The sequence below is a fragment of the Hypomesus nipponensis genome, chromosome 18, assembly GCF_054491055.1.
Source record: "Hypomesus nipponensis isolate SF chromosome 18, ASM5449105v1, whole genome shotgun sequence".
Taxonomy (NCBI): Eukaryota; Metazoa; Chordata; class Actinopteri; order Osmeriformes; family Osmeridae; genus Hypomesus; species Hypomesus nipponensis.
The window spans coordinates 14,423,466-14,446,108 of record NC_140378.1 but is presented as its reverse complement, the minus strand read 5'-3'; the positions used below and the strand labels follow the sequence as shown (position 1 = coordinate 14,446,108).

At 39.1% G+C, this 22,643-nt stretch overlaps 3 protein-coding genes and 1 pseudogene across 5 annotated transcripts; 2 read left to right on the top strand and 2 right to left on the bottom strand.

Moving 5' to 3' along the window:
* Positions 1-345: 345 nt before the first annotated feature.
* LOC146252309 (small integral membrane protein 1-like) lies at positions 346-9,550 on the bottom strand. 2 transcript variants are annotated; one of them, XM_084679341.1, is made up of 3 exons: positions 7,183-9,550; positions 1,237-1,360; positions 346-1,099 (listed from the first exon to the last, which is right to left on the bottom strand). In XM_084679341.1, the coding sequence occupies exons 2-3, from the start codon at positions 1,326-1,328 to the stop codon at positions 976-978; spliced, it is 216 nt and encodes a 71-aa protein (XP_084535467.1). In that variant the 5' UTR covers positions 1,329-1,360; positions 7,183-9,550; the 3' UTR covers positions 346-975. The 2 variants fall into 2 exon arrangements, with proteins under 2 accessions (XP_084535467.1, XP_084535469.1); XM_084679343.1 differs by lacking the exon at positions 7,183-9,550 and adding an exon at positions 1,473-2,010.
* Positions 2,119-4,115, top strand: LOC146252310 (mitotic spindle assembly checkpoint protein MAD2B). The gene is made up of 8 exons (XM_084679340.1): positions 2,119-2,344; positions 2,606-2,724; positions 2,818-2,889; positions 3,010-3,110; positions 3,326-3,420; positions 3,602-3,675; positions 3,772-3,864; positions 3,985-4,115. The coding sequence occupies exons 1-8, from the start codon at positions 2,305-2,307 to the stop codon at positions 4,024-4,026; spliced, it is 636 nt and encodes a 211-aa protein (XP_084535466.1). The 5' UTR covers positions 2,119-2,304; the 3' UTR covers positions 4,027-4,115.
* Positions 9,551-10,012: 462 nt separating the features above from the next.
* LOC146252307 (uncharacterized) lies at positions 10,013-21,960 on the bottom strand. The gene is made up of 16 exons (XM_084679032.1): positions 21,775-21,960; positions 21,313-21,406; positions 21,107-21,232; positions 20,878-21,033; positions 20,656-20,743; positions 20,373-20,563; positions 18,835-18,979; positions 12,883-12,988; positions 12,422-12,521; positions 12,215-12,340; positions 11,986-12,141; positions 11,762-11,849; positions 11,495-11,667; positions 10,412-11,150; positions 10,200-10,223; positions 10,013-10,106 (listed from the first exon to the last, which is right to left on the bottom strand). The coding sequence occupies exons 1-14, from the start codon at positions 21,796-21,798 to the stop codon at positions 11,089-11,091; spliced, it is 1,635 nt and encodes a 544-aa protein (XP_084535158.1). The 5' UTR covers positions 21,799-21,960; the 3' UTR covers positions 10,013-10,106; positions 10,200-10,223; positions 10,412-11,088.
* Positions 16,030-17,849, top strand: LOC146252308 (mitotic spindle assembly checkpoint protein MAD2B-like; annotated as a pseudogene). Its single transcript, XR_014732009.1, has 8 exons — positions 16,030-16,069; positions 16,333-16,450; positions 16,544-16,615; positions 16,732-16,832; positions 17,052-17,146; positions 17,323-17,396; positions 17,493-17,585; positions 17,706-17,849. The product of XR_014732009.1 is annotated as a mitotic spindle assembly checkpoint protein MAD2B-like (transcript).
* Positions 21,961-22,643: the final 683 nt, after the last annotated feature.

The following is a 22,643-nucleotide window of genomic DNA, read 5'->3' as shown; positions in this document are numbered from 1 at the left end:
ACAAGCAAAAGAGTACCCACAGAATGCGGACGATCGTTACAGACTTGATTGCACAAAAGGGACTTCTGGCGCCCAGCCAAGTGCGGCATCAAATTCTGTGCCACTTGACTCTTTAGAATGGCAATGGAGGAATGATGTTAGTAACCCTAGTGCCATTGACAGTGGTGGGATCTCGGACCGTAACACACATGACGCTACTCTCTGTGAAACAAAGCAACAAAGAGGTTTTCCATCCCATGAATCTGCCATTGAAACGGAATCTCAGTGCTCTGAAGACAAAGGTAACAAGACGAGTCGAATATTACTTTGTTCCAATGAGGAGGAATATTACACTTATCAGAAAATATCAGAGTGGGTCTTAACAGTTAATTCAACTCTCTTTTCCAGCAGTGATCAAATTAATTGTATGAGTTATGTAGAGGAACAGGACATTGCCACCATAAAGATAGTATATGATGGAGACTTATGAAGTAAAAATAAATAAAAAATACGTTGGTACATTGACTGCCTTGGGTTTCTACCAATAAAATGTTGTCAAATTGATGAGCCATTCCTCAAGACTTTACTGAGCATTTTTATGATTGAGATAGGAATTTAACCTGTTTACTAAAAATAAAAAAATAGGTGCATTTACATGGTAAGTAAAGGGTTTCTGACAACTTCTGTTAAGACTATTGGTTTATTTCAGTCTACTGAGGATATCATTTGGGACATCACAGGGACTCAACCCAGTATATTTGTATTGTTCCCAGTGTTCTCTTATAAAATATAGTAAACAAAATGACAGTCAATGGTATTCATACAGACTGCAATTATGATTTAATTACATAATTTTCTGACTCATGTAAGATCTACTGTATACTGTATTGTTGTATTGGAGTTCCTGATTCATAGCATTGTTTGGTCATTGTAATGATCAATCAAAATCAACATATGGTATCCACATCTGAGGATGGAAGCACTCTTGTAAGTTGCTCAACATCTGTGAACATAGTATCCTGTGACGTATCCAATAATGTAAACAGACACCAGTGCAGCCAAAGCTCCTGCCACCTTCACAGCTATTCCCACAGTGCCAGTACACACTCTGTAGAAGACCCTTTAGAAGAGCATAATAAAACACTGTTATTGAAACCAAGGATGGGACAGTAAGGATACAATTATTATTTATCTAGTGAGTTAACTAAATCTTCCACAGATCTGATGACAGTGTTGCAGAACACAAGTGTCACTCACCCCATCGTACCAGACGGTGATGCTGCCACATTGAGGTTAATGTTGTCTTCGTTCCAACGATTGTACTGCACACTAGCACCGTCAGAATCCATGTCAGAATTAGCTTTTCTCCTAGGGTTTTTAACTGCAAAATACAACTTACTTCAAGCATTGGCTACATTTGGAAAGATAAAGATTGATCAATGTTCAACAAAAAAGTATTTGAAACGACATAGATTCACAGAATTGCTGCTTACCTGTGTTTATAAGATAGTTCAGCAACAAACCCACATGAACTTAAGACTCTTAAAGACAGAATGGGTCTTGCTCAATATAAAAGACCTTGAGCATAGTTCAAGGGTTCAATAAGGTCAGTCTACTTCATACATTCATTGGACATACTCTTGCAGGTATCCACCTTCCAGTGATAATACTGTGTTCATTAATATGTCGTTTTTGTAGGAACAACACAAAATATAAGCAATATGAATTCAATACAATACACATATTAAACACATTTTGTTAACAAGTAACATCAACATGATTCCCGAGCCAAGAAATTCAGTTAGGATGCATGGAAAATTGCATTGGTTGATCAGCATTGGTTGATCAGACCTTGTTGTGCTGATCAGTACATTTATTTTAAATGTCATCTCATTACATCACATGTGCAATAAAATGTGCTAAACATAACGTCATTGGAATCGAGATACGTTTTGGAATGGAATATTTTCATTAAAAAAATCGACTCCCTGTAGCGGAGCATTTAACGTCATCTCAAAGCGACGACCACAAGAAGGGAGGATGAACAAACAAACTGATTGCAAATTATGTTACGAATATCTATCGCTGTAGTTTTTTAGTTGACAGATTAGCTGGTTTATGGTCTACTATCTGAAATGACTAACTAACTGTCTGCTTGTAATGCGCGCTTTCTGGACATTTGACTGTCACTTTTTTAGCTAACGCTAGCTAAACACGACTGTTGATTTGTTGTAGTTAGCCTACCTAGTAGCTAGTAGGTAAAGCCTTTATATATATATATATATATCTATGGGTAGAGCTAGCTGACCATTCTTTTAAGAGGAAATGACAACACTCACTAGGCAAGACCTGAACTTTGGACAAGGTAGGTGCAAAAAGGCGGCGTCAAACACAGTTACTTTACCACCTTTTATGAGTTTATATCTGTGTCCAACTGTGTTTTAGACCTCAACAAGTAACATGCAGTACCAACAGTACAGTAGTACTGGTCTGGTACTAACGCTTGTTAACGAACCAAACTGTAGAAACTGTGTTGTGTTTTTGCAGAAAGGGCAAGTAGTTTTCAAGCCAATCGTATTAAAATAATGTGCTGCCTGTTAATACATGATCTGTTGTTTTCTTGCAGTGGTCGCAGACATTTTGTGTGAATTTTTGGAAGTGGCTATTCACCTCATCCTCTATGTTCGAGAGGTGTACCCCTCTGGAATATTCCAGAAGAGGAAAAAATACAATGTGCCAGTACAGGTAAGATGAACACTGGAGCTGTTCAAAAAGTAAGCATTGATGTATTTAAAAATGAATAAAACCACAACTCATTGTTGTTACATTATTTTCTAGATGTCATGCCACCCAGAGCTCAACCGATACATCCAGGATACCCTCCACTGTGTTAAGCCTCTAATTGAGAAGGTAATTAAGAAGGAGAATAGCATCTAAGCAATTAACTTAATCAACAACTTGACTATTATATATTCATGTGAACTGACCAATAGTAAATATTTAACTTTCTCTTCCACCTTCTTTCTGCAGAATGATGCTGAGAAGGTGGTGGTAGTTATCATGGACAAAGAGCATCACCCAGTAGAAAGATTTGTCTTTGAGATTTCACAGCCTCCTCTGCTGTCAATAAGGTTAACAGGCCATCATATAAACTTCCAGGTGTTACGTTAAACTACAAGGCACTATGGATGAATTACTCTATCAATATTGTATGTTTGTTAAAACTGCGAGGGGAAAATATTCCCATGGTTTTAAATGGAACCTGTGCATTTTATCGGTAAATTCAATATATTCTATCAATTCAATTCTGTCAGAAATGACAACTCAGTGTCTTTTGGTTTTACAGCTCTGAAACGTTGCTGTCACATGTGGAACAGCTACTGAGAGCAGTGATCCTGAAGATTAGTGTTTGTGATGCTGTTTTGGATAACAACCCACCAGGTATGATACAGGGTCAAAGTCCAGTAAAATAATTCAAATTTAAATAAAACAAAACATGTTCATCTGTGTGTAGGAGACACTGAGGTGTTTCCCATGTTGTCCTCTTTGCAAACAAAGTGGACTTTTAGACAAAGCAGTTCACTGCAAAATTTTAGATTTTTCTCTTTTCTGTATGTGACAGGTTGTACGTTTACAGTACTAGTTCATACGAGAGAGGCTGCCACACGCAACATGGAGAAGGTACAGGTCATCAAGGTCAGCTGATTGCAATTCACTGGTTTGAATTGATTTGGTCTACAGTAGTTAAAGTTAGACAGTAGTCAATATTACTGTATCATCTTTCCTGGGCAGGATTTCCCATGGATAGTTGCTGATGAACAGGAGGTCCACATGCAGGAGCCCAGACTCATACCCCTGAAGACCATGACCTCTGACATCGTAAAGGTCAGCCTCAGAATACAGTACATGCTGCGGAATAAGGAATACACACTTCATGTATAGCTGTTCTTCAGCTGGCTTCTGTCTGGATAATCATGTTTGAATGTATGACTCTTGTTTGTCCAGATGCAGCTGTATGTGGAAGAGAGAGCCCAGAAGGCATCATAACCTGATAGACCACAGAGAAAGAATCAAACAAGCAGACATGTGTATTACTGTATGTATCATGCTAATAAAATGCTGAAGATAAAACATTACTTGATATCCAAAGGACAATTCAAATGCAAAATCTATAATTCGGTATGATGTGACCAAAATGTCAAGGTCTCAAAGACCAGATCGTGAACATGATGAAATTGTTTGGTTGAGCATTTTTATACACTTTTGGGCACCGACAATCACATGTCGGTGTTGCAACAAAGTAACTGGGTAGAATAAACATTTCTTGGTTCACCTCAGGGGCGATTCTAAGATCAGACCTTTAGGTGTGCTCAGCACCCAATGAGAATATGACATGAATACAGTGCTTTGCAAAAGTGCTAAACCCCTTTGCTAATAACAGGCATGCAAACAGGTCAGGGGTAAAAAAGATGAGAAGGATACAGCAAACCCCCGACCCTCTTGGGGGTCCGGTGGCATGGTCCCCCGCAAGAACATTTATTACATTTTAAAGTTACACGCATGAATCTGGTGCACTTTGAGAGCAAAATTACGAGGCTAGGTCTATGTAGAATCTGTGCTCTTGTGAACAATGTCATGTTCTTTCAAACATTTTTTTTTTTTTTTGCATAGTATACATCATAAAAAACTATTAAACAAATAGGATTACCTGTGTTGAACTAAAGTCAAAAGTATCACTTACTGTAAAGCTAACACACATCCAATCAACATAATTGTTGATATAGGATCAAAATGGTTTCTAACTAGATGATGTAAGATGGGTCTGTAAACCTCTCCCCACTTTCCAAGCTTCGGATTGGCTGTGAGGTGCATTAGGAGTGACGATTGGTTCCAGAGACAGTTTTAAAGTTGGGAAGCACAGGTAAAATGTTGTGTTAGCCACGGCCACGACCCCCCCCCCCCCCCAGTCATCGGATCTGTTGATTAAAACAATTTAACATTAAAAACAATTAATACATTTATGTATTATTATGCTAAATATTTAATGAATAAAAAAACTAAGGATGTCCCTTCATGAACTACCAGCATCAAATTATAATAAACAAAAATATTTTTATTATTTTTATGGGTGCTGAGATCCCTAAAAAGGGTCTAAAATTGCCACTGGTTCACCTCATGTATTTTCTTTGTGCAATAACTCAATGTTTTGTCAATTTCGTTTTAGTTTCAGTAATAAAGTGATTTACCATATGTACCAAGTTTTAAGTATCTGCAAGGCCATTTTGGCTGTGTCTGTGTCATGCTGAGTTTGAGTTTGCTAAATGGTATTTTGCTTTCTGTGACAGACCCCCTGCTTCCATACTAGATTCAATTAGATTCTGATTATTTTAATAGTCGATTGAAATCCTTGGTATATTAAGTTAACCCAGTAACATGCATTTGTGTTATGTGATAGACATGCAGTAGGTGTTTTCTGCCTGTCATATCTCCTTCTCAACATGAGAGTTTCTCATTTTGGTCGGATATAAGCAAACTGTAATTTAAGACAAGATTAACATGATTATAATATCGTAGTTGATTTGGTGTTAGTTTATTTGGAGGGAGGTAGGCCTACACTTATCTGATGGTACAGGCAACAAATAAAATTATCAACCATACTATTAAGATAATGCGACTTACTTAGAATAATAGAAAAACATATGTATTCAATTGCTTTTAAAGACTAAGATGAAGATTCTGAGGAGCTCAAAATACACCTAACTTTCCCACACAGGCACATGCCAAAAAGGAAGAGGTAGAGCCAAAACAAGAAATAAAATGACTGGTAGAGTGCAGACAGAACATTTAAGGGTAAGACTTTATATACAGATTATTAGACACAGATACAGGCATACTTGAGCATTTAGTGTAATGCTATACATACAGTGCAATTTCCTTTATTTTTGCTGTAGACTGAAAACATTTGGGCTTAACATCAACGATGAATGTGAGAACAACATTTCAGCTTTTATTTCCAGGTATTTACATCTGGATCTGATGCACAATTTAGAAAATGACACCTTTTGTTCGAAGCCACCCATTTGTCATGTGGGCAAAAGTATTGGAACAGATAGCTCAAAACAATTAAAGGAACAGTTTTTTTTTTTATCAGGGTATGGCATGAATAAAATTGCACTTCTCTGATAATGATCTGGGCTGCGTTTCCCGAAAGCGTTGTAAGCCTAAATTGATCGTAGAATCCATCGTACGACAAATCTTAGTTTTACGGGCCATTCCCTAAGACATAGTAGCTAAAGTGTCTCTTGAAAATTAGAGTAGCTCTTCAAAGCACATAGATTAGCCTACTCCTTACGAGCATGTTTGGGAAATGCTTAAAGGTGTCATGACATGCTGTTTTGGGATTATTTTATATAGGCCTTAGTGGTCCCCTAATACTGTATCTGAAGTCTCTTTCCCGAAATTCAGCCATGGTGCAGAATTATAGCCACTACAAGTAGTCCCACAATCAGCTTTCCTCAGAACGCGCTGTTTCTGTGTCTGTAGCTTTAAATGCTAATGAGGAGGAGAGGGGCGGCAACATGTGCTAATGTTTACAACGGATGTATCGCTATGGCTCGTAGGCCCCGTTGCTGTAAGATGCCTCGAATTTAGCCATTCTCTTCTGATCACCCTGGTTTGCAGAGGTGCACACTCATTCATTTCAATGTGGAGAAAGGCGGATATCGCGAGCCATAACACCAACAGCAGAACGGTTATCCAAATAACAAAGAAGTGTACAACACTGGCGTTACAGCGTTTGTATTCACACACACACTTAATGCCATCTACCTTTACATTAGCGACAGTAACTCAGCTGGCTCGTAACCCCTTCCTGTAAAATGCTTCGAATTTGCCCATTCTCATCTGATCACCCTGGTTTGCAGAGGTGCACACTCATAATAATTTCAATGAGGGGAAAGGCGGATATCGCGCACGCCATAACACCAACAGCATAACTGTTATCCAAATAACAAAGAAGTGTACAACACTGGCGTTACGGCGTTTGTATTCTCACACACACTTGATGCCATTTATCTTTACGTTAGCAACAGTAACTCAGCTGTTAGCTGCAGAGCTAATGTTACAGCCACATTCTAAGGGTAGCAAGCTAGGTAACCATCCATATACAGTAAAGCAACAAAATGATATAGCGTTAGAACTTACTTGTCCAAGGTTTGTAGCTTGACCAAGGAGATTTAGTAATGATCCAGAATTTAATTTCAGCAAGGCCAGCTTTGTGTTGGCTCAAGTTGAGGAAATGTTTGGCACAGACATACAACACTTTGGGAAGTTGTGTCGACGCATTTCCTGCGAAAATACCACTAAGATACGGGTTGTGCAGATCGAGGCTCCGATGAAGAAACTAAAAAAAGATGTGTGCTTGCATTTGTACATCCAAGCTCTGAGCAACTGTTTTGCTTTGTTTGCTTGCTCGCCATGATGTCTCTCCAGGAAAAACCGATATCGCACTCGCCCTTGGACGGTGGTAGCTCAGTTTCTCATGGGCGGGCCAGATGATCTGGTAGGGCAAAGCAGAGAGAGGGGAGGTAACCTTCCCCCGATCTGCGTCACTCGGGGGAGATTTTCAAACAGCGCAATTGAGCCTTCATTTTGTCAAAGGCGAAGAAGAACACGCAGGGCTTGGTTTACACTTATCGAAAATTCAAGCCACTGGGGGACCAAAGGCAGGCTAGGGGAACTCATATTAATGTTAAATAACCTCATAAAATTAAGTTTTCATGTCATGCCACCTTTTAGTAGCAGAGGGGGTTGTTAATCAGTTTCCGCTGCATTGGTGTTGGTGTTGATGTAATTAACAAGTGCACTACAGGGGCAACAATGAGACGACCCTCAAAACAGGACTGGTTTTGTATGTGGAGGCCATTTCAAGTTTCTCCCTCTTGATCTCTTTGACTGGTTTTCCACTAGTGTTGGCTTTAGCTAGAGTCATTACTGGGAGCATGAGGCGATTTCTTAACCCTACAGAAGTTACACAGATTGTCCAACTCCTCCAGGATGGCACATCCACGTGTGCCGTTGCAAGGAGATTTAATGTCTCCCAGCACAATCTCCAGAACATGGAAGAGATTCCAGGACACCTGCAGTTACTCTAGGAGAGATGGACAGTGCCGTAGAAGGTCCTCCATCAACAGAACCGATATCTGCTGCTTTGAGCAAGGAAGAACAGGTTGAGCACTGCCCGAGCCCTACAGAATGACCTCCAGCAGGCCACTGGTGTGAATGTCTCTGCCCAAACAATCAGAAACAGACTTCATGAGGGTGGCCTCAGAAATCCTTGGACCCATGGTCAGACCCTATGCTGGTGCAGTAGGTCCTGAGTTCCTCCTGATGCACGACAATGCCCGGCCTCATGTGGCAAAGTATGCAGGCAGTACCTGGAGGATGAAGGAATCTATACAATTAAATGGCCCTCACGATCACCTGACCTAAACCCGATAGAACACCTCTGGGACATTATGTTTTGATCCATCAGATGCGGCCAGATTTCTCCTCAGACTTTACAGGAGATAAGTGATGCCCTTCGACAGATCTGGGAGGACATCCCACAAGACACCATCCGTCGTCTCATTAGGAGCATGCCGCAAATTCTTTGATATAGGCTACACACCATAGCCGTTAAATGTATGGCTATGGTAGTTTGTGATTTCAAATGTTTAAGCATCAGGCATAGGCCTAGCCTGACGTTGTCATAATTCTGGTCAGAATATGAGTCTGATACTGCTCTGTTGGGCTTTGACTATGGGGCGTGTTTGAAGTGAACCCGGTAAAAAAAATGCCTTCTCGGATAGACCTACAACCAATCAGAGTAATGTAGTATGTAGTTTGTTCAAGACAAATTCAACCCAAGGGCTCTTTGGTGACGTGATTGATTATGTTACTGTTGATCATCTGTCCATCATCGTATAAAGTCCACCCTGACAATTTGATTGGTACGAGCAGCTCTTGTTTGGGCATAGTTTTTAGTCATTACCTTCACTGTGTTTCAAAGATGAGCTTGTGTGTTTGGTGTGTGTTCAGATCTTTTCTTTCTCCAAACTGTAGCCTTTCCATCACTTTGGTAAAAGTTCATCTTTGTCTCATCAGTCCATAAACATTTTTGAGGTTCATTGTTGTACTTTTTGGCCATTTCCAACCTGGCCTTCCTATTCTTCTTGCTAATGAGTGGTTTGCATCTTCTGGTGTAGCCATTGTACTTTTGTTCATGAAGTCTTCTGCAAACAGTAGATAATGATACCTTCACTCCTGCCCTCTGGAGGTTGTTGCTGATGTCACCATCAGCAACAACTTTCTTTACAGCTCTCACAATGTTTCCGTCATCAACTGCTGATGTTTTCCTTGGTCTACCTGTTCGACGTCTGTTACTTCGTACACCAGTAGTATATTTCTTCTTCAGGATATTCCAAATGGTTGTACTGTCTATGGCCAATGTTTGTGCAATGGCTTTGATTGATTTTCCATTTTCTCTCAGATTCACAATTGATTTTCCATTTTCTCTCAGATTCACGTGCAGTACATGACTCAGTCAGCAGCACACTGATGGCTGCATTATGGCAGAGATAAAGAAGTTAAGCTTCTCAATTAATTAACCTCATTAAAGCATTCAATTATCATGAAAATGCAAATCAGAAGAATCCTGTGTTAACACAAAATGTGTTTAATTGCCAAGTAAGTGTACACAAACAAGGAATTTACTTTGGTGGGCAGGTGCATACAATAACCATAAAACGTGTTATATTAATTACATAATCATTTTCTATTTTCATTCAAATTTGCATATTGATGATGCATTGATTATGAGGTGTTGTGAGGCATTGCTTTCCCCTACACAAAAGTAGATCAGCTGCTTTTCAAAGTAAAAAGTATTGTATCGATATCGGCAATACTGGCCCTGTATTTACTCGGTATCGGATCGATACAAAATTTTGCAGTATTGCCCACCCCTAGTTTTCAGTCTACAGAAAAAATAAAGGAATTGGCCACACTGTTCCTTTACTTGTGACAAAGTGACAAAGTTAGGTCTAATGTGATTCCTGAACTGGCGGCTGTAGTGGTGTGTCAGTTGATTCCTTAAATATTGAAAGAACGGTAAAATAGTCAGACTACAATACCCTCCATTTACAAAAGTGTTGGTTAATGGGAAGAAATATATATATATTTACCTGTCTCTCCTCTGTAAATGAGGGCTTCATTTTGGTTGTAACACACACAAACAAAAAGAAACATTTTCAGTGTAACCCAGTGGAAAAAATGGTTGGGTTTAATAAAGTTATTTTGGTACAGTTGTACAACATTGCAAAACTGTTGAAATATTCAATGTTCTTGGAAATACGTATTAAGATTTTATACTTTTATACAATATATATATATTTACCTGTTGCAATGCCTGGTCAATCAGGAGTGGGGCTTTTAAGGGATTTCCAGCTAGCTTCTGAAAGAAGAAAGGTTTAAAAACGGACACATCTTTTATTGAAACAGTCTTGTGATTCATAAGTTCAATGGCTTATTGATCGAATTTGTAAACTATGTGTGAGAGACTAGTTTATGTAGTTTAAACTTTGGCCAAAATGTACTGCAAGCCATTCTCCCTCTCCACTGTAATTGCTTTTAGCAAACTAGAGTGGGTATTGTGAGGTATGCTTGTGGCCGCTGCAGATGGGACCATTTTTACTAAATCACCTCCAAACCTATTGATATTGAAATAATATCAAACGTCCAAACATTTGGAGAAGTTTCCATAGGGGTACTTAATTTTACTTAAAAAGCATACAACATACATTTGATGCTGCTTATTTACACTGAAAGTGTAGTATGACACAGGGTTCCCTTGTTTTTCCGTAGTGCAATAGGTAGGCTAATGGTGATGTGACCCTAAATAGCCTTGTTGAAACTATGAAATAAACTTAGTTGCAGGGTGCAATAAGGGCTTCTTGGAGTATTGAGCTCTCTCGCCTCATCTTCAACTGTGCACAGAACACTTGGGCACATCACCATTCTCCTGAATAGTGAGAGTTAACGTTCGCATATGCTGCCATTCTCCTGAACTGTCAGTTAAGTTTTTCTCTTTGGCTCACAAGTGAAGCTGACATTTGTTGGACTTGTTGAAATCAAGCCTGTAATGGGAGGGGGGGGGGGGTCGATTGAGTATTTAACAAGGTTAAACAGTGCTCTTGCATAAGAATAGGTATATTTATGGAAAGCACGCTAATAAAAAGTACATTATAGTTCAACTACTATAAGGCCCTGTTCTAGACAGCCCTGGGGTAAAAGAGGCTACATGAGTGTATTTTCACCGTGTAATACAGGATTGTTTTTCTTAGGTTAACTATCTACATAAATCTCCCTGTTCATAACTTTCTAAACTATTTTTGAAAAGAAGATCCCCCTAGTCATTATATGAGTGACTTTTGCTTGATCTAGAAAAATACCATGCAAGTCAAGTTAACAACATTCTTACCTGTGTTCATTCGTTTTTTACGTACAAAATAATAAACAAGAGCCGATGTTCCAACAAAGGCAATGCAAAATATAGGAATAACTATTGGAATGACTCCAACTCCCGACTTTGCTGTTTCACAAGTAGTATCAGACGAATGGTTACCAGGAATGACCTTGTCCAATGATTCACACCTGCATAGAGTAATGAGTAATAACATTTAATTTTGGTCCTAATTTCACATTTTGCAGGTGATACAATGTCAATGGCAGTACATGTGCATCTTACTTTGTGTGTGGTTTGCAGGATGTCAATGATCCATCGGAAAAAGTATCACCAGTGCAGTCTGAGCATTCAGTGTCTTTAGAGGACGTTGCTGCATAAACACAGGTTGAGACACTTCATTTTTTTATGCACATGTAGACATTGTACTTTGAAAAGATAACGCAAAAATATAAACAAGCTGAAGATGAATGTGTCATGATTATTCTCAGAGGGATTATAAGGCAAACCTAGCTGACTGATGTATTGTCCAGGTTTACATCTGCTGTGTTCCTGGGAATATTTACATCCTTGGTTGGTTGGTAATATGCAGAAGTATCCCTCAAGTGGTTCACACACAGCATCTGATGTGGATGTGCAACTCTGCTTTACCTTCAAACCTGAAACTGTGACAAAACACAACTATTATCATCTGGCAGCACTCATCTCAGCTACATGAGAAATGGCAAAGACAGTTACCTGGATCACAGTTTGTACATGGAAAACAGGTCGACCGTCCATTGGGCTGGTCGAGAAAAGTTGAGACAGTACAAGGAATGCAGGAAGTGCTTGTGAATTCAGTACAATGTTTATGCACTCTGTTTCCTGGGGGGCATAAGATCATGGTGTTACGTATATATAATCATTCATCCTATAAGTCATATCATATAGAGAAGTGGTCCTCACCTGGTGCACACATGGGACAGCACTCTTTCCCTATCTGGTACTCGGCTCGACCACATGCCGTTTCACTGCAGAGCCCAATGTGTAGAGAGAGTAACAGGATCTGCAAATATTGGAGAAGATAGGTGACTATACAATGTATTTACAGCTTGTATTGCTACATAAAGAACTAGATAAAAACAAATTTTAGTTGGGTGAATTCTGGTAATCTGGGACATTGGGTAATGTGGGACACCTTAGCTCCAGTGTGTTTTTTTTCCTGCTATGACAATGTCTAGTCCACAGAACTTTTACTCAAGGGTTAGCATTGATGTTACGTGACTGAATTGATGTAGTACCACAGCAAGGGGCAGGGCAATTGTCAATCAGCACAATTGCCCAGACTAACATAATTCACCCTATATTTTAGTTGGATAAATAGTGAATATCATGGTAAGACTGAAAGTGTAAACCAGACACATTACCTGAAAATAAAAGTGGTTTTCCATTGATTTACTAACTTTGACATTTAATTTAAAAAGTATGAGTTGGAAGTAGCCTAGTTTGTTGTTGTTGTCGTCAGCCGCCTTTCTGCAATAAACAAGACCCAAAATATACGCTTTTTAACATTGCCCGTAAGAAATATCTCATCGTTATTGAGTAGCAAATCTTCCCAATATACGATACAGATTGCACATAGCCCACTTGAGCCCTTTTAGACTTCGTGTAGCACACATTATGGGTATTGTAAGTTACTGTCGAAGTACATTAAAATATCACTTTCAATTCCATAACTTGAAATAAATGATTTACAATAGATAAAATTTTACCCAGTCTAACAAGACGACTTGAACGAAACTTTCGTAGTCTCGTTATTTTGTCCATATTTTCAGATTGCAGTTACGACGAATTTAGTTACGACGAGGAATTATTTAACCAATGACTGTAAAAACAAGAGCGAATGTTAGTTTCATTTTTAACATTCACAGATCCCAACCAGAGAATGTCTAACATAGAGAGAACCCTAACCCTAACCCGGAAGTTTCCCAAGAGTGGCAGTTCTCTCCATAGATATATATATATCTATGGAGAGAACTTTTTTTTTTTTTTTAAATTCAGATCAAATACAAACAATCCAGGCACTTAAACAGAAGATTCCAGATCAATGAATATATCTCCTGCCTCAGTTTGAACATCTATGGAGAGAACTGCCACTCTCGGGAAACTTCCGGGTTCTGAACTGGTTAAAGTTCCATGTGAGGGCGCTAACGAGCGAGTGCAGAATGAATGGAGGTCTATGGAACTATTACCCTCAAAATCCACTTTTCTCAGGATATAATTTTATTTCTAGTAATTTGAATTCTGAATTCGAAAGGGAAGGCAAAAAATACACACTGCTGGCTGTTAGATTTTTTCAAAGTCGCCTTTCTGTTTTAAAAAGCTTTTGAAAATGTAATTGACGTCATACACATCGTACGACCAGAGCTACTGCTTTATGGCAAGCTCTGGTCACTTACTTTTTTCTCCCAGGGCATCGACAACACAGCTGACAAGTTAGGCTCTCCCTGTCAGTACACATGCTAGAAAGAGTTTTGGCTTGCTAATGTTGTTGCTAATGTTGCTAATGCTCTGACATTCTGATTCCGCTTCGGATGCCATCAAGCAAGAGCTCTGGTCGTATCAGTCCTTCACTAACCAATCAGCATTCATTAGCAGAATGCAAGCGTGTTACAGGCAACAACGACTCACCCTGTAAGAAATCAAAAGGACATAAGTACTCGTTCATTCAACTTTTGACCTATAATCCATGTTGAACATGCAAAAACTACAATCAAATCGGAGATTTCTTAACCACAATCAGGAAAAAGAGACAAATTTAGCCGTTTAGCTCCATAGACTCCCATTCAACATGCACTCGCTCGCGATCACCCCCAGTGGAACTCTGGTGGAACTGCAACCAAATTCGGTACAATGGGGCTTTATAGGGAGTGGCTAGGCTCTCCTTAACCCTCGTGTTGTCTTAACATTCTGTACACTCCCCGTGTCCTAAGGGTAAAAAATGACCCACCTTCACCAAACCCCTAAAATAAAGCAGCTCAATTGAATTTTAAACTCCTAATCTTTTTTGCATGAAGAAACAACCTGTACTGTATCACAACATTTGTGAATATGGAGGTTTTACGTCTTCACATTGCAGAAAGACTACATTTAATCAGTGGACAACTATTCGTTTTATTACAGCAGACCTGTCATAAGTGTTTTCTTTACTAAAGTAGAGGTGTATTATTGCTTCATGCTCCAGGTTGTATTATTCCCCATGTTCTTCTTCAGATACCTCCTCTTCTAAATCATTGTACTCTTGTTTCTTCTGGACATCTGAAAATATCAGATCTACAACCTGTAGATCTGAGAGCTGAGACCCTAACCCTGTTGGGCACTGAAATATGCAGTCATGGCTTCAGCAAAGAATACTGGGGGTACTGTCATTTGCAGGACCTTTGTAGCCTCTGACTGCATTCCCCATTAGTAAACAATGCTTTGAAGACATTTTTATTTAGTCTGAAATTTGGTTTAGTCTGTCTGAAATAGTTTTCATTTTGTCTGTGAGGTTGAGTCATGTAGGGAGGGGAGATGCTGCACCTGCACACAGAAGTTTTAGCTTTGTCTGAGTTCAATCAGTAGCACAAATAATGTAATTATCTTATTGTATGTGTGTGAGTGTATGTGTGTGTGTGTGTGTGTGTATGTGTGTCAAAAAAATGTTTTTGTGGTGTGTATAATGGTTCTATAACTGCCGGGTCAAAAATGACCCCTAAGACAATCGTTGTACCCTAGTGGTGTACAGCTTTCATGGAAATGTGAACAAAGACAATGTTTCACTTTATCTAATGTTGGGTCCATCTAGGAAAAGTCATACATTTTCTGGTAAAAAAAATAACTATTAGGGGGTTTTCTCTGCTGATAAACATGGTGACAGGTCATTTTTGACCCCTAAGACAACACAAGGGTTAAACAGGCTCTGGTACGCGCCCGCAACTTACAACGTTTTATTATACAGATCAAATACAAATAATCTATTTTCATATCAATGAATACATCCTCTGCCTCAATTTGAACAACAACAAAATCACCATTAGACAAATATATACAATTACCGAAAACGAAATCATGACAATAATTGTGTTGTTGTCATGGTTCTCAATTAGGGTTGCCAACTTCCTCAACCCCAAATGCGGGACACTTTGCTTTCAGTTTCTGATGGTCGTCTGGCGAGGCTGTGATTGGAAAACGGGACTGGAGCTGTCCCGGACGGGACAAATCAAAATCACCCATAAATCGGGATGTCCCGGACAAATCGGGACGGTTGGCAACCCTATTCTCAATCCTGGTCCTCGGGACCCCCTGACCTGCATGTTTTCGACATGTCCCTGCTCCAACACACCTGATTCAAATAAATGGACCTGATAACGACCCATTCATTTGAATCTGGTGTGTTGGAGCAGGGAAATGTCTAAAACATGCAGGTCAGGGGGTCCCGAGGACCAGGATTGAGAACCATGACAACAACACAATTATTGTCATGATTTCGTTTTCGGTTATTGTCTATTGGCTGACCATTCTTTTAAGAGGAAATGACAACACTCACTAGGCAAGACCTGAACTTTGGACAAGGTAGGTGCAAAAAGGCGGCGTCAAACACAGTTACCACCTTTTCTGACTGTCAGTTTATATCTGTGTCCAACTGTGTTTGAGACCTCAACAAGTAACATGTAGTACTAACAGTACAGTAGTACTAGTCTGGTACTAACGCTTGTTAACGAACCAAACTGTAGAAACTGTGTTGTTTTTGCAAAAAGGGGAAGTAGTTTTCAAGCCAATCGTATTAAAATAATGTGCTGCCTGTTAAGACATTTTGTTTTGTTGTTTTCTTGCAGTTGTCGCAGACATTTTGTGTGAATTCTTGGAAGTGGCTATTCACCTCATCCTCTATGTTGGAGAGGTGTAACCCTCTGGAATATTCCAGAAGAATAAAAATACAATGTGCCAGTACAGGTAAGATGAACACTGGAGCTGTACCAAAAGTAAGCATTGATGTATTTAAAAATGAATAAAACCACATCTCATTGTTGTTACATTATTTTCTAGATGTCATGCCACCCACAGCTCAACCGATACATCCAGGAAACCCTCCACTGTGTTAAGCCTCTAATTGAGAAGGTAATTAAGAAGGAGAATATGCATCTAAGCAATGAACTCCATCAACAACTTGACTATTATATATTCATGTAAACTGACCAACAGTAAACATTTTCTCTTCCGCCTTCTTTCTGCAGAATGATGCTGAGAAGTTGGTGGTAGTTATCATGGACAAAGAGCATCACCCAGTAGAAAGATTTGTCTTTGAGATTTTGCAGCCTCCTCTGCTGTCAATAAGGTTAACAGGCCATCATTTAAACTTCCGGGTGTTGCGTTAAACTACAAGGCACTATTGATGAATTACTGTATCAAAATTGTATGTTTGTTAAAACTGCGAGGGGAAAATATTCCCATGGTTTTAAATTGAACCTGCGCATTTTATCTGTAAATTCAATATATTCTACAAATTCAATTCAACTGTCAGAAATGTTAAACTCCATGTCTTTTGGTTTTACAGCTCTGAAACATTGCTGTCACATGTGGAACAGCTTCTGAGAGCAGTGATCCTGAAGATTAGTGTTTGTGATGCTGTTTTGGATAACAACCCACGAGGTATGATAAAGAGGCAGAGTCTAGTAAAGGAATTCAAATTTAAATAAAACATGTTCATTTGTGTTTAGGAGACACTGAGGTATTTCCCATGTTGTCCTCTTTGCAAACAAAGTGGACTGTTAGACAAAGCAGTTCACTGCAAAATTGTTGATTTTTCTCTTTTCTGTATGTGACAGGTTGTACGTTTACAGTACTAGTTCATACGAGAGAGGCTGCCACACGCAACATGGAGAAGGTACAGGTCATCAAGGTCAGCTGATTGCAATTCACTGGTTTGAATTGATTTGGTCTACAGTAGTTAAAGTTAGACAGTAGTCAATATTACTGTATCATCTTTCCTGGGCAGGATTTCCCATGGATAGTTGCTGATGAACAGGAGGTCCACATGCAGGAGCCCAGACTCATACCCCTGAAGACCATGACCTCTGACATCGTAAAGGTCAGCCTCAGAATACAGTACATGCTGCGGAATAAGGAATACACACTTCATGTATAGCTGTTCTTCAGCTGGCTTCTGTCTGGATAATCATGTTTGAATGTATGACTCTTGTTTGTCCAGATGCAGCTGTATGTGGAAGAGAGAGCCCAGAAGGCATCATAACCTGATAGACCACAGAGAAAGAATCAAACAAGCAGACACATGTATTACTGTATGTATCATGCTAATAAAATGCTGAAGATGAAGCATTACTTTATCCTAAGGACAATTCAAATGCAACATTTTGTATTGTATTGTTAAACAAAATATCAAGGTCTAAAAGATTGTGAACATGATGTAATTGTTTGATTAAGCATTTTTGTATACTTTTGGGAACCGACAATCGCATGTCGTAGTTACAACAAAGTAACTGGGTAGAATAAACATATATGGGTTTACCTCATGTATTTTATTTGTGTAATGTCTCAATGTTTTGTCAGTTGCATTTTTGTTTGAGTAATAAAGTGATTTACCAAAAATATATAACAGGTTTCTAGTTTCTGCAAGGCCAATAGAAAAACATATGTATAAAAATTATTTTAAAGACTAAGATGAAGAAGATTCCGAGGAGCTCAAAATACAGTTACCTTTCCCATACAGGCACATGCCGAAGAGGTAGAGCCAAAACAGGAAATAAAATGACTGGTACAATGCAGACAGAACATTTAAGGATAAGACTTTATATACAGTCTGTGTAAGACACACATATAAACACATCAGGCATTCTTGAGCATTTAGTGTAATTCTAAACATAGCAGTACATATTTACATATGTTACACTGATTAAATATTATACCAGCAGTCTGCACCGTTGCTTCTTAATAATGAAACTATGTATTTTCCTTACTATGAACTCCGGTGCGTTGGTAAAAGAAAGATCTAGAAAGAAAGATGTTTTATGCAGTTAAGGTTTGAATAAAAACAATGGTCCATTGTATTATGTACACTGTATTTGTTTTGTTTTTGTAATCAGACTCAGGGTTTGTATTTATAGGTATGTATCGGCTTCCAAATATGAAGAGTTAAAGGCTAATTACTGTTGATTTGTTGGCCTTTATTAAGTGATTCCTTCGTCTCGTGATATCTTGGGAGATCCCATGTGTGACACATGATAACGCCGAATTAATGCGGCCGCCATCCAATCTCATGTCCAATCTTCACCAAATTTGGCAGAGATGATCTTCAGACCAAGCCTCACAAAAGGTGTCACAGGGTTTTGGGATTTTTGAAACTGTTTGCCCGGTACAGCCAATCAAAATGTGCAGCAAAGCCAAAACAAGAAGTTGGGTTGTATCTCAGCAAATTGTTGATGTATTCACTTGCTGCATGTACTCGGAACCCTCTTCTGAGGATGTCTAAAATGTTTTCTGGGTCATTTGACCTGCTTGGCCACCTCATTGCTGCTTGCAGATATATTTTTCATTTAAATTCGAAGATGGATGTGATGAAACAGAGGGAGTCAGCCCTATGGGGTTCCACTCCACTCATAGAACTTGTGGATTAATAGAGTTCAATGTGGTGGAGCTCGGCCTCATAAGGACTCATGGTTCATACAGAGAGCAGGACCACCATTGAGGAAACCTCTGTATCTTCTTTTTTTAGGTGTATTTAGGTGTATAATAAAAGTCAACTATAAATAACACAACTGCCTGATAATAACTCTTTGGTGCGGAAAAAATAACCAACCTTAGAAGTGACTTCTTGCTTGGAGTTGACCATTGAAACTGTCTGGGGGGCAGGCTTTGCACGCCACCGTGCTGGACTCAGAACCATAGATTTAAAAAACGGTATTTTGCAAAACAAAAGAGTTGGTCCACTGTTCCACGGCCAGGACGGAATCCGTATTGTTCCTCTTGAATCTTTTCATGTCTTATGGAGGAGGGTCCAAACAGAATCCTGGAGAGTTCAGGTCTAGTGTTTGAATTTAATTGTAAACCACCAATTTCACAGAGTTGTTTGTTACATATCCATGTTGGGTGAAACTGAGGGGAAAATAGTTTTTGGTCAATCTTTATAATTCATGAATAATGTGCAACATCTAGACAAAGTTAGGTCTCACCTGTTTCCGGAACTGGCAGCATCAGTGATATGGTATTTGATTCCTTAAATATTCAAAGAACGGTAAAATAGTCAGACTATAGCCTCCATTTACAAACGTGTTGGTTAATGGAATAAATATATGTATATTTACCTGTCTCCTCTCTTTAAATGAGGGATTCATTTTGGTTGTAACAAACACACAAAAAAATAGCAATTGTCAGTGAAACCCAGAAAAAAGCATACAACATACATTTGATGCTGCTTCTTTACACTTCAAAATACAAAGAGTGAAAGTGTAAAATGGCACAGGGTTCCTTTATTTTCCGCAGTGCAAGAGGTAGGCAAATTGTAATGTGTGAGCCTCACATAGCCTAGTTGAAACTATTAAATAAACTTAGTTGCAGCATGCAATTAGGGCTTCTTGGAGTATTGAGCTCTCTCGCCTCGTCTTCACCTGTGCACAGAACACTTGGGCACATCACCATTCTCCTGGCCCTGCTCTCACAGCCATGGGGTAAAAGAGGCTACATGAGTGTATTTTCACCGTCTGTAATACCTGCTTGTCTTTCTTAGGTTTACTATCTGCATAAATCTCCCTGTTCATAACTTTCTAAACTATTTTTAAAAGAAGATCCCAAGTCATTTTATGAGAGGGACTTTGTAGCCTGAAAATTACCATGCAGGTCAAGTTATCAACAACATTCTTACCTGTGTTCATTAGTTGTGTTTTTTTACGTTGTAACTTCCAATAAATAATGACCATGGCTCCAACAATTGCAATGAGTACAATGCATGTTATAATGGCTATAAGAATGGCTTGAACTCCAGGCACTGTTTCACAAGTAGTATCAGACGAATGGTTACCAGGAATGACTTGGACCATGTCCAGTGATTCACACCTGCATAGTCATGAACAATAACATTTAATTTTGGTCAGAGTTTCACATTTTGCAGGTCATACAATGTTAATGGCAGGTCATGTGCATCTTACTTTGTGTGTGGTTGGCAGGATGTCAATGATCCATTGGAAAATGTATCACCACTGCAGTCTGAACATTCAGTGTCTTTAGAGGATGTTGCTGCATAAACACAGATGGAGAAACCTAATTTAGTACACATGTAGATATTGGACTACAGTGAGAAAAGATAGACGAGCTGTACAAAAATGTGTCATGATTATTCCCATAGAGGTACTGGGGATTATAAGGCAAACCTTGCTGACTGATGTATTGTCCAGGTTTACATCTGCTGTGTTCGAGGGCAAATTTACAACCATGACCAGTTGGTAGTTTGCAAAAGTATCCCTCAAGTGGTTCACACACAGCATCTGATGTGGATGTGCAACTCTGCTTTACCTTCAAACCTGAAACTGTGACAAAACACGACTATTATCATCTGGCAGCACTCATCTCAGCTACATGAGAACTGGCAAAGACAGTTACCTGGATCGCAGTTTGTACATTGGAAGCAGGTTGAGCGTCCATTGGGCTGGTCGAGAAAAGTTGAGCCAGTACAAGGAATGCAGGAAGTGCTTGTGAATTCAGTACAATGTTTATGCACTCTGTTTCCTGGGGGGCATAAGATCATGGTGTTAGTATATATAATCATTCATCCTATAAGTCATATCATATAGAGAAGTGGTCCTCACCTGGTGCACACATGGGACAGCACTCTTTCCCTATCTGGTACTCTGCTCGACCACATGAACTACAGAGTCCAATGTGTAGACAGAGTAACAGGATCTGCAAATATTGGAGAAGATAGACAACTATGTATATACAGCTTGTATTGTTACATAAAGAACTAGATGAAAACAGATATAAGTTTAGTTGGGTGAATTCTGGTAATCTGGGACATTGAGTAATGTCACTGTTGGACACCTAAGCTCCAGTGTGTTTTTTTCCTGCTATGACAATGTCTAATCGACAGAACTTTTCCTACTCAAGGGTTAGCATTGATGTTACGTGACTGAATTGATTTAGTACCACAGCAAGGGGCAGGGCAATTGTCAATCAGCACAATTGCCCAGACTACCATAATTCACCCTATATTTTAGTTGGATAAATAGTGAATATCATGGTAAGACTGAAAGTGAAACCAGACACATTACCTGAAAATAAAAGTGGTTTGCCATTGATTTACTAACTTTGACATTTAATTTAAAAAGTATGAGTAGGATGAAGCCTAGTTTTTTGTTGTTGTCGTCGTCGTAGGTCTACAGCAGGCTTTCTGCAATAGACATGACCCAAAATATACGCTTTTTAACATTGCGATGTAAGAAATATCTCATTGTTATTGAGTAGCAAATCTTCTCAATATACGATATAGATTGCACATAGCCCACTTGAGCCCTTTTAGACTTCGTGTAGCACACATTATGGGTATTGTAAGTTACTGTCGAAGTACATTAAAATATCACTTTCAATTCCATAACTTGAAATAAATGATTTACAATAGATAAAATGTTACCCAGTCTAACAAGACGACTTGAACGAAACTTGTGATTGTGAATTCAGTACAATGTTTATGCACTCTGTTTCCTGGGGGGCATAAGATCATGGTGTTACGTATATATAATCATTTATCCTATAAGTCATATCATATAGAGAAGTGGTCCTCACCTGGTGCACACATGGGACAGCACTCTTTCCCTATCTGGTACTCGGCTCGACCACATGCCGTTTCACTGCAGAGCCCAATGTGTAGAGAGAGTAACAGGATCTGCAAATATTGGAGAAGATAGGTGACTATACAATGTATTTACAGCTTGTATTGCTACATAAAGAACTAGATAAAAACAAATTTTAGTTGGGTGAATTCTGGTAATCTGGGACATTGGGTAATGTGGGACACCTTAGCTCCAGTGTGTTTTTTTTTCCTGCTATGACAATGTCTAGTCCACAGAACTTTTACTCAAGGGTTAGCATTGATGTTACGTGACTGAATTGATGTAGTACCACAGCAAGGGTGAATATAGGG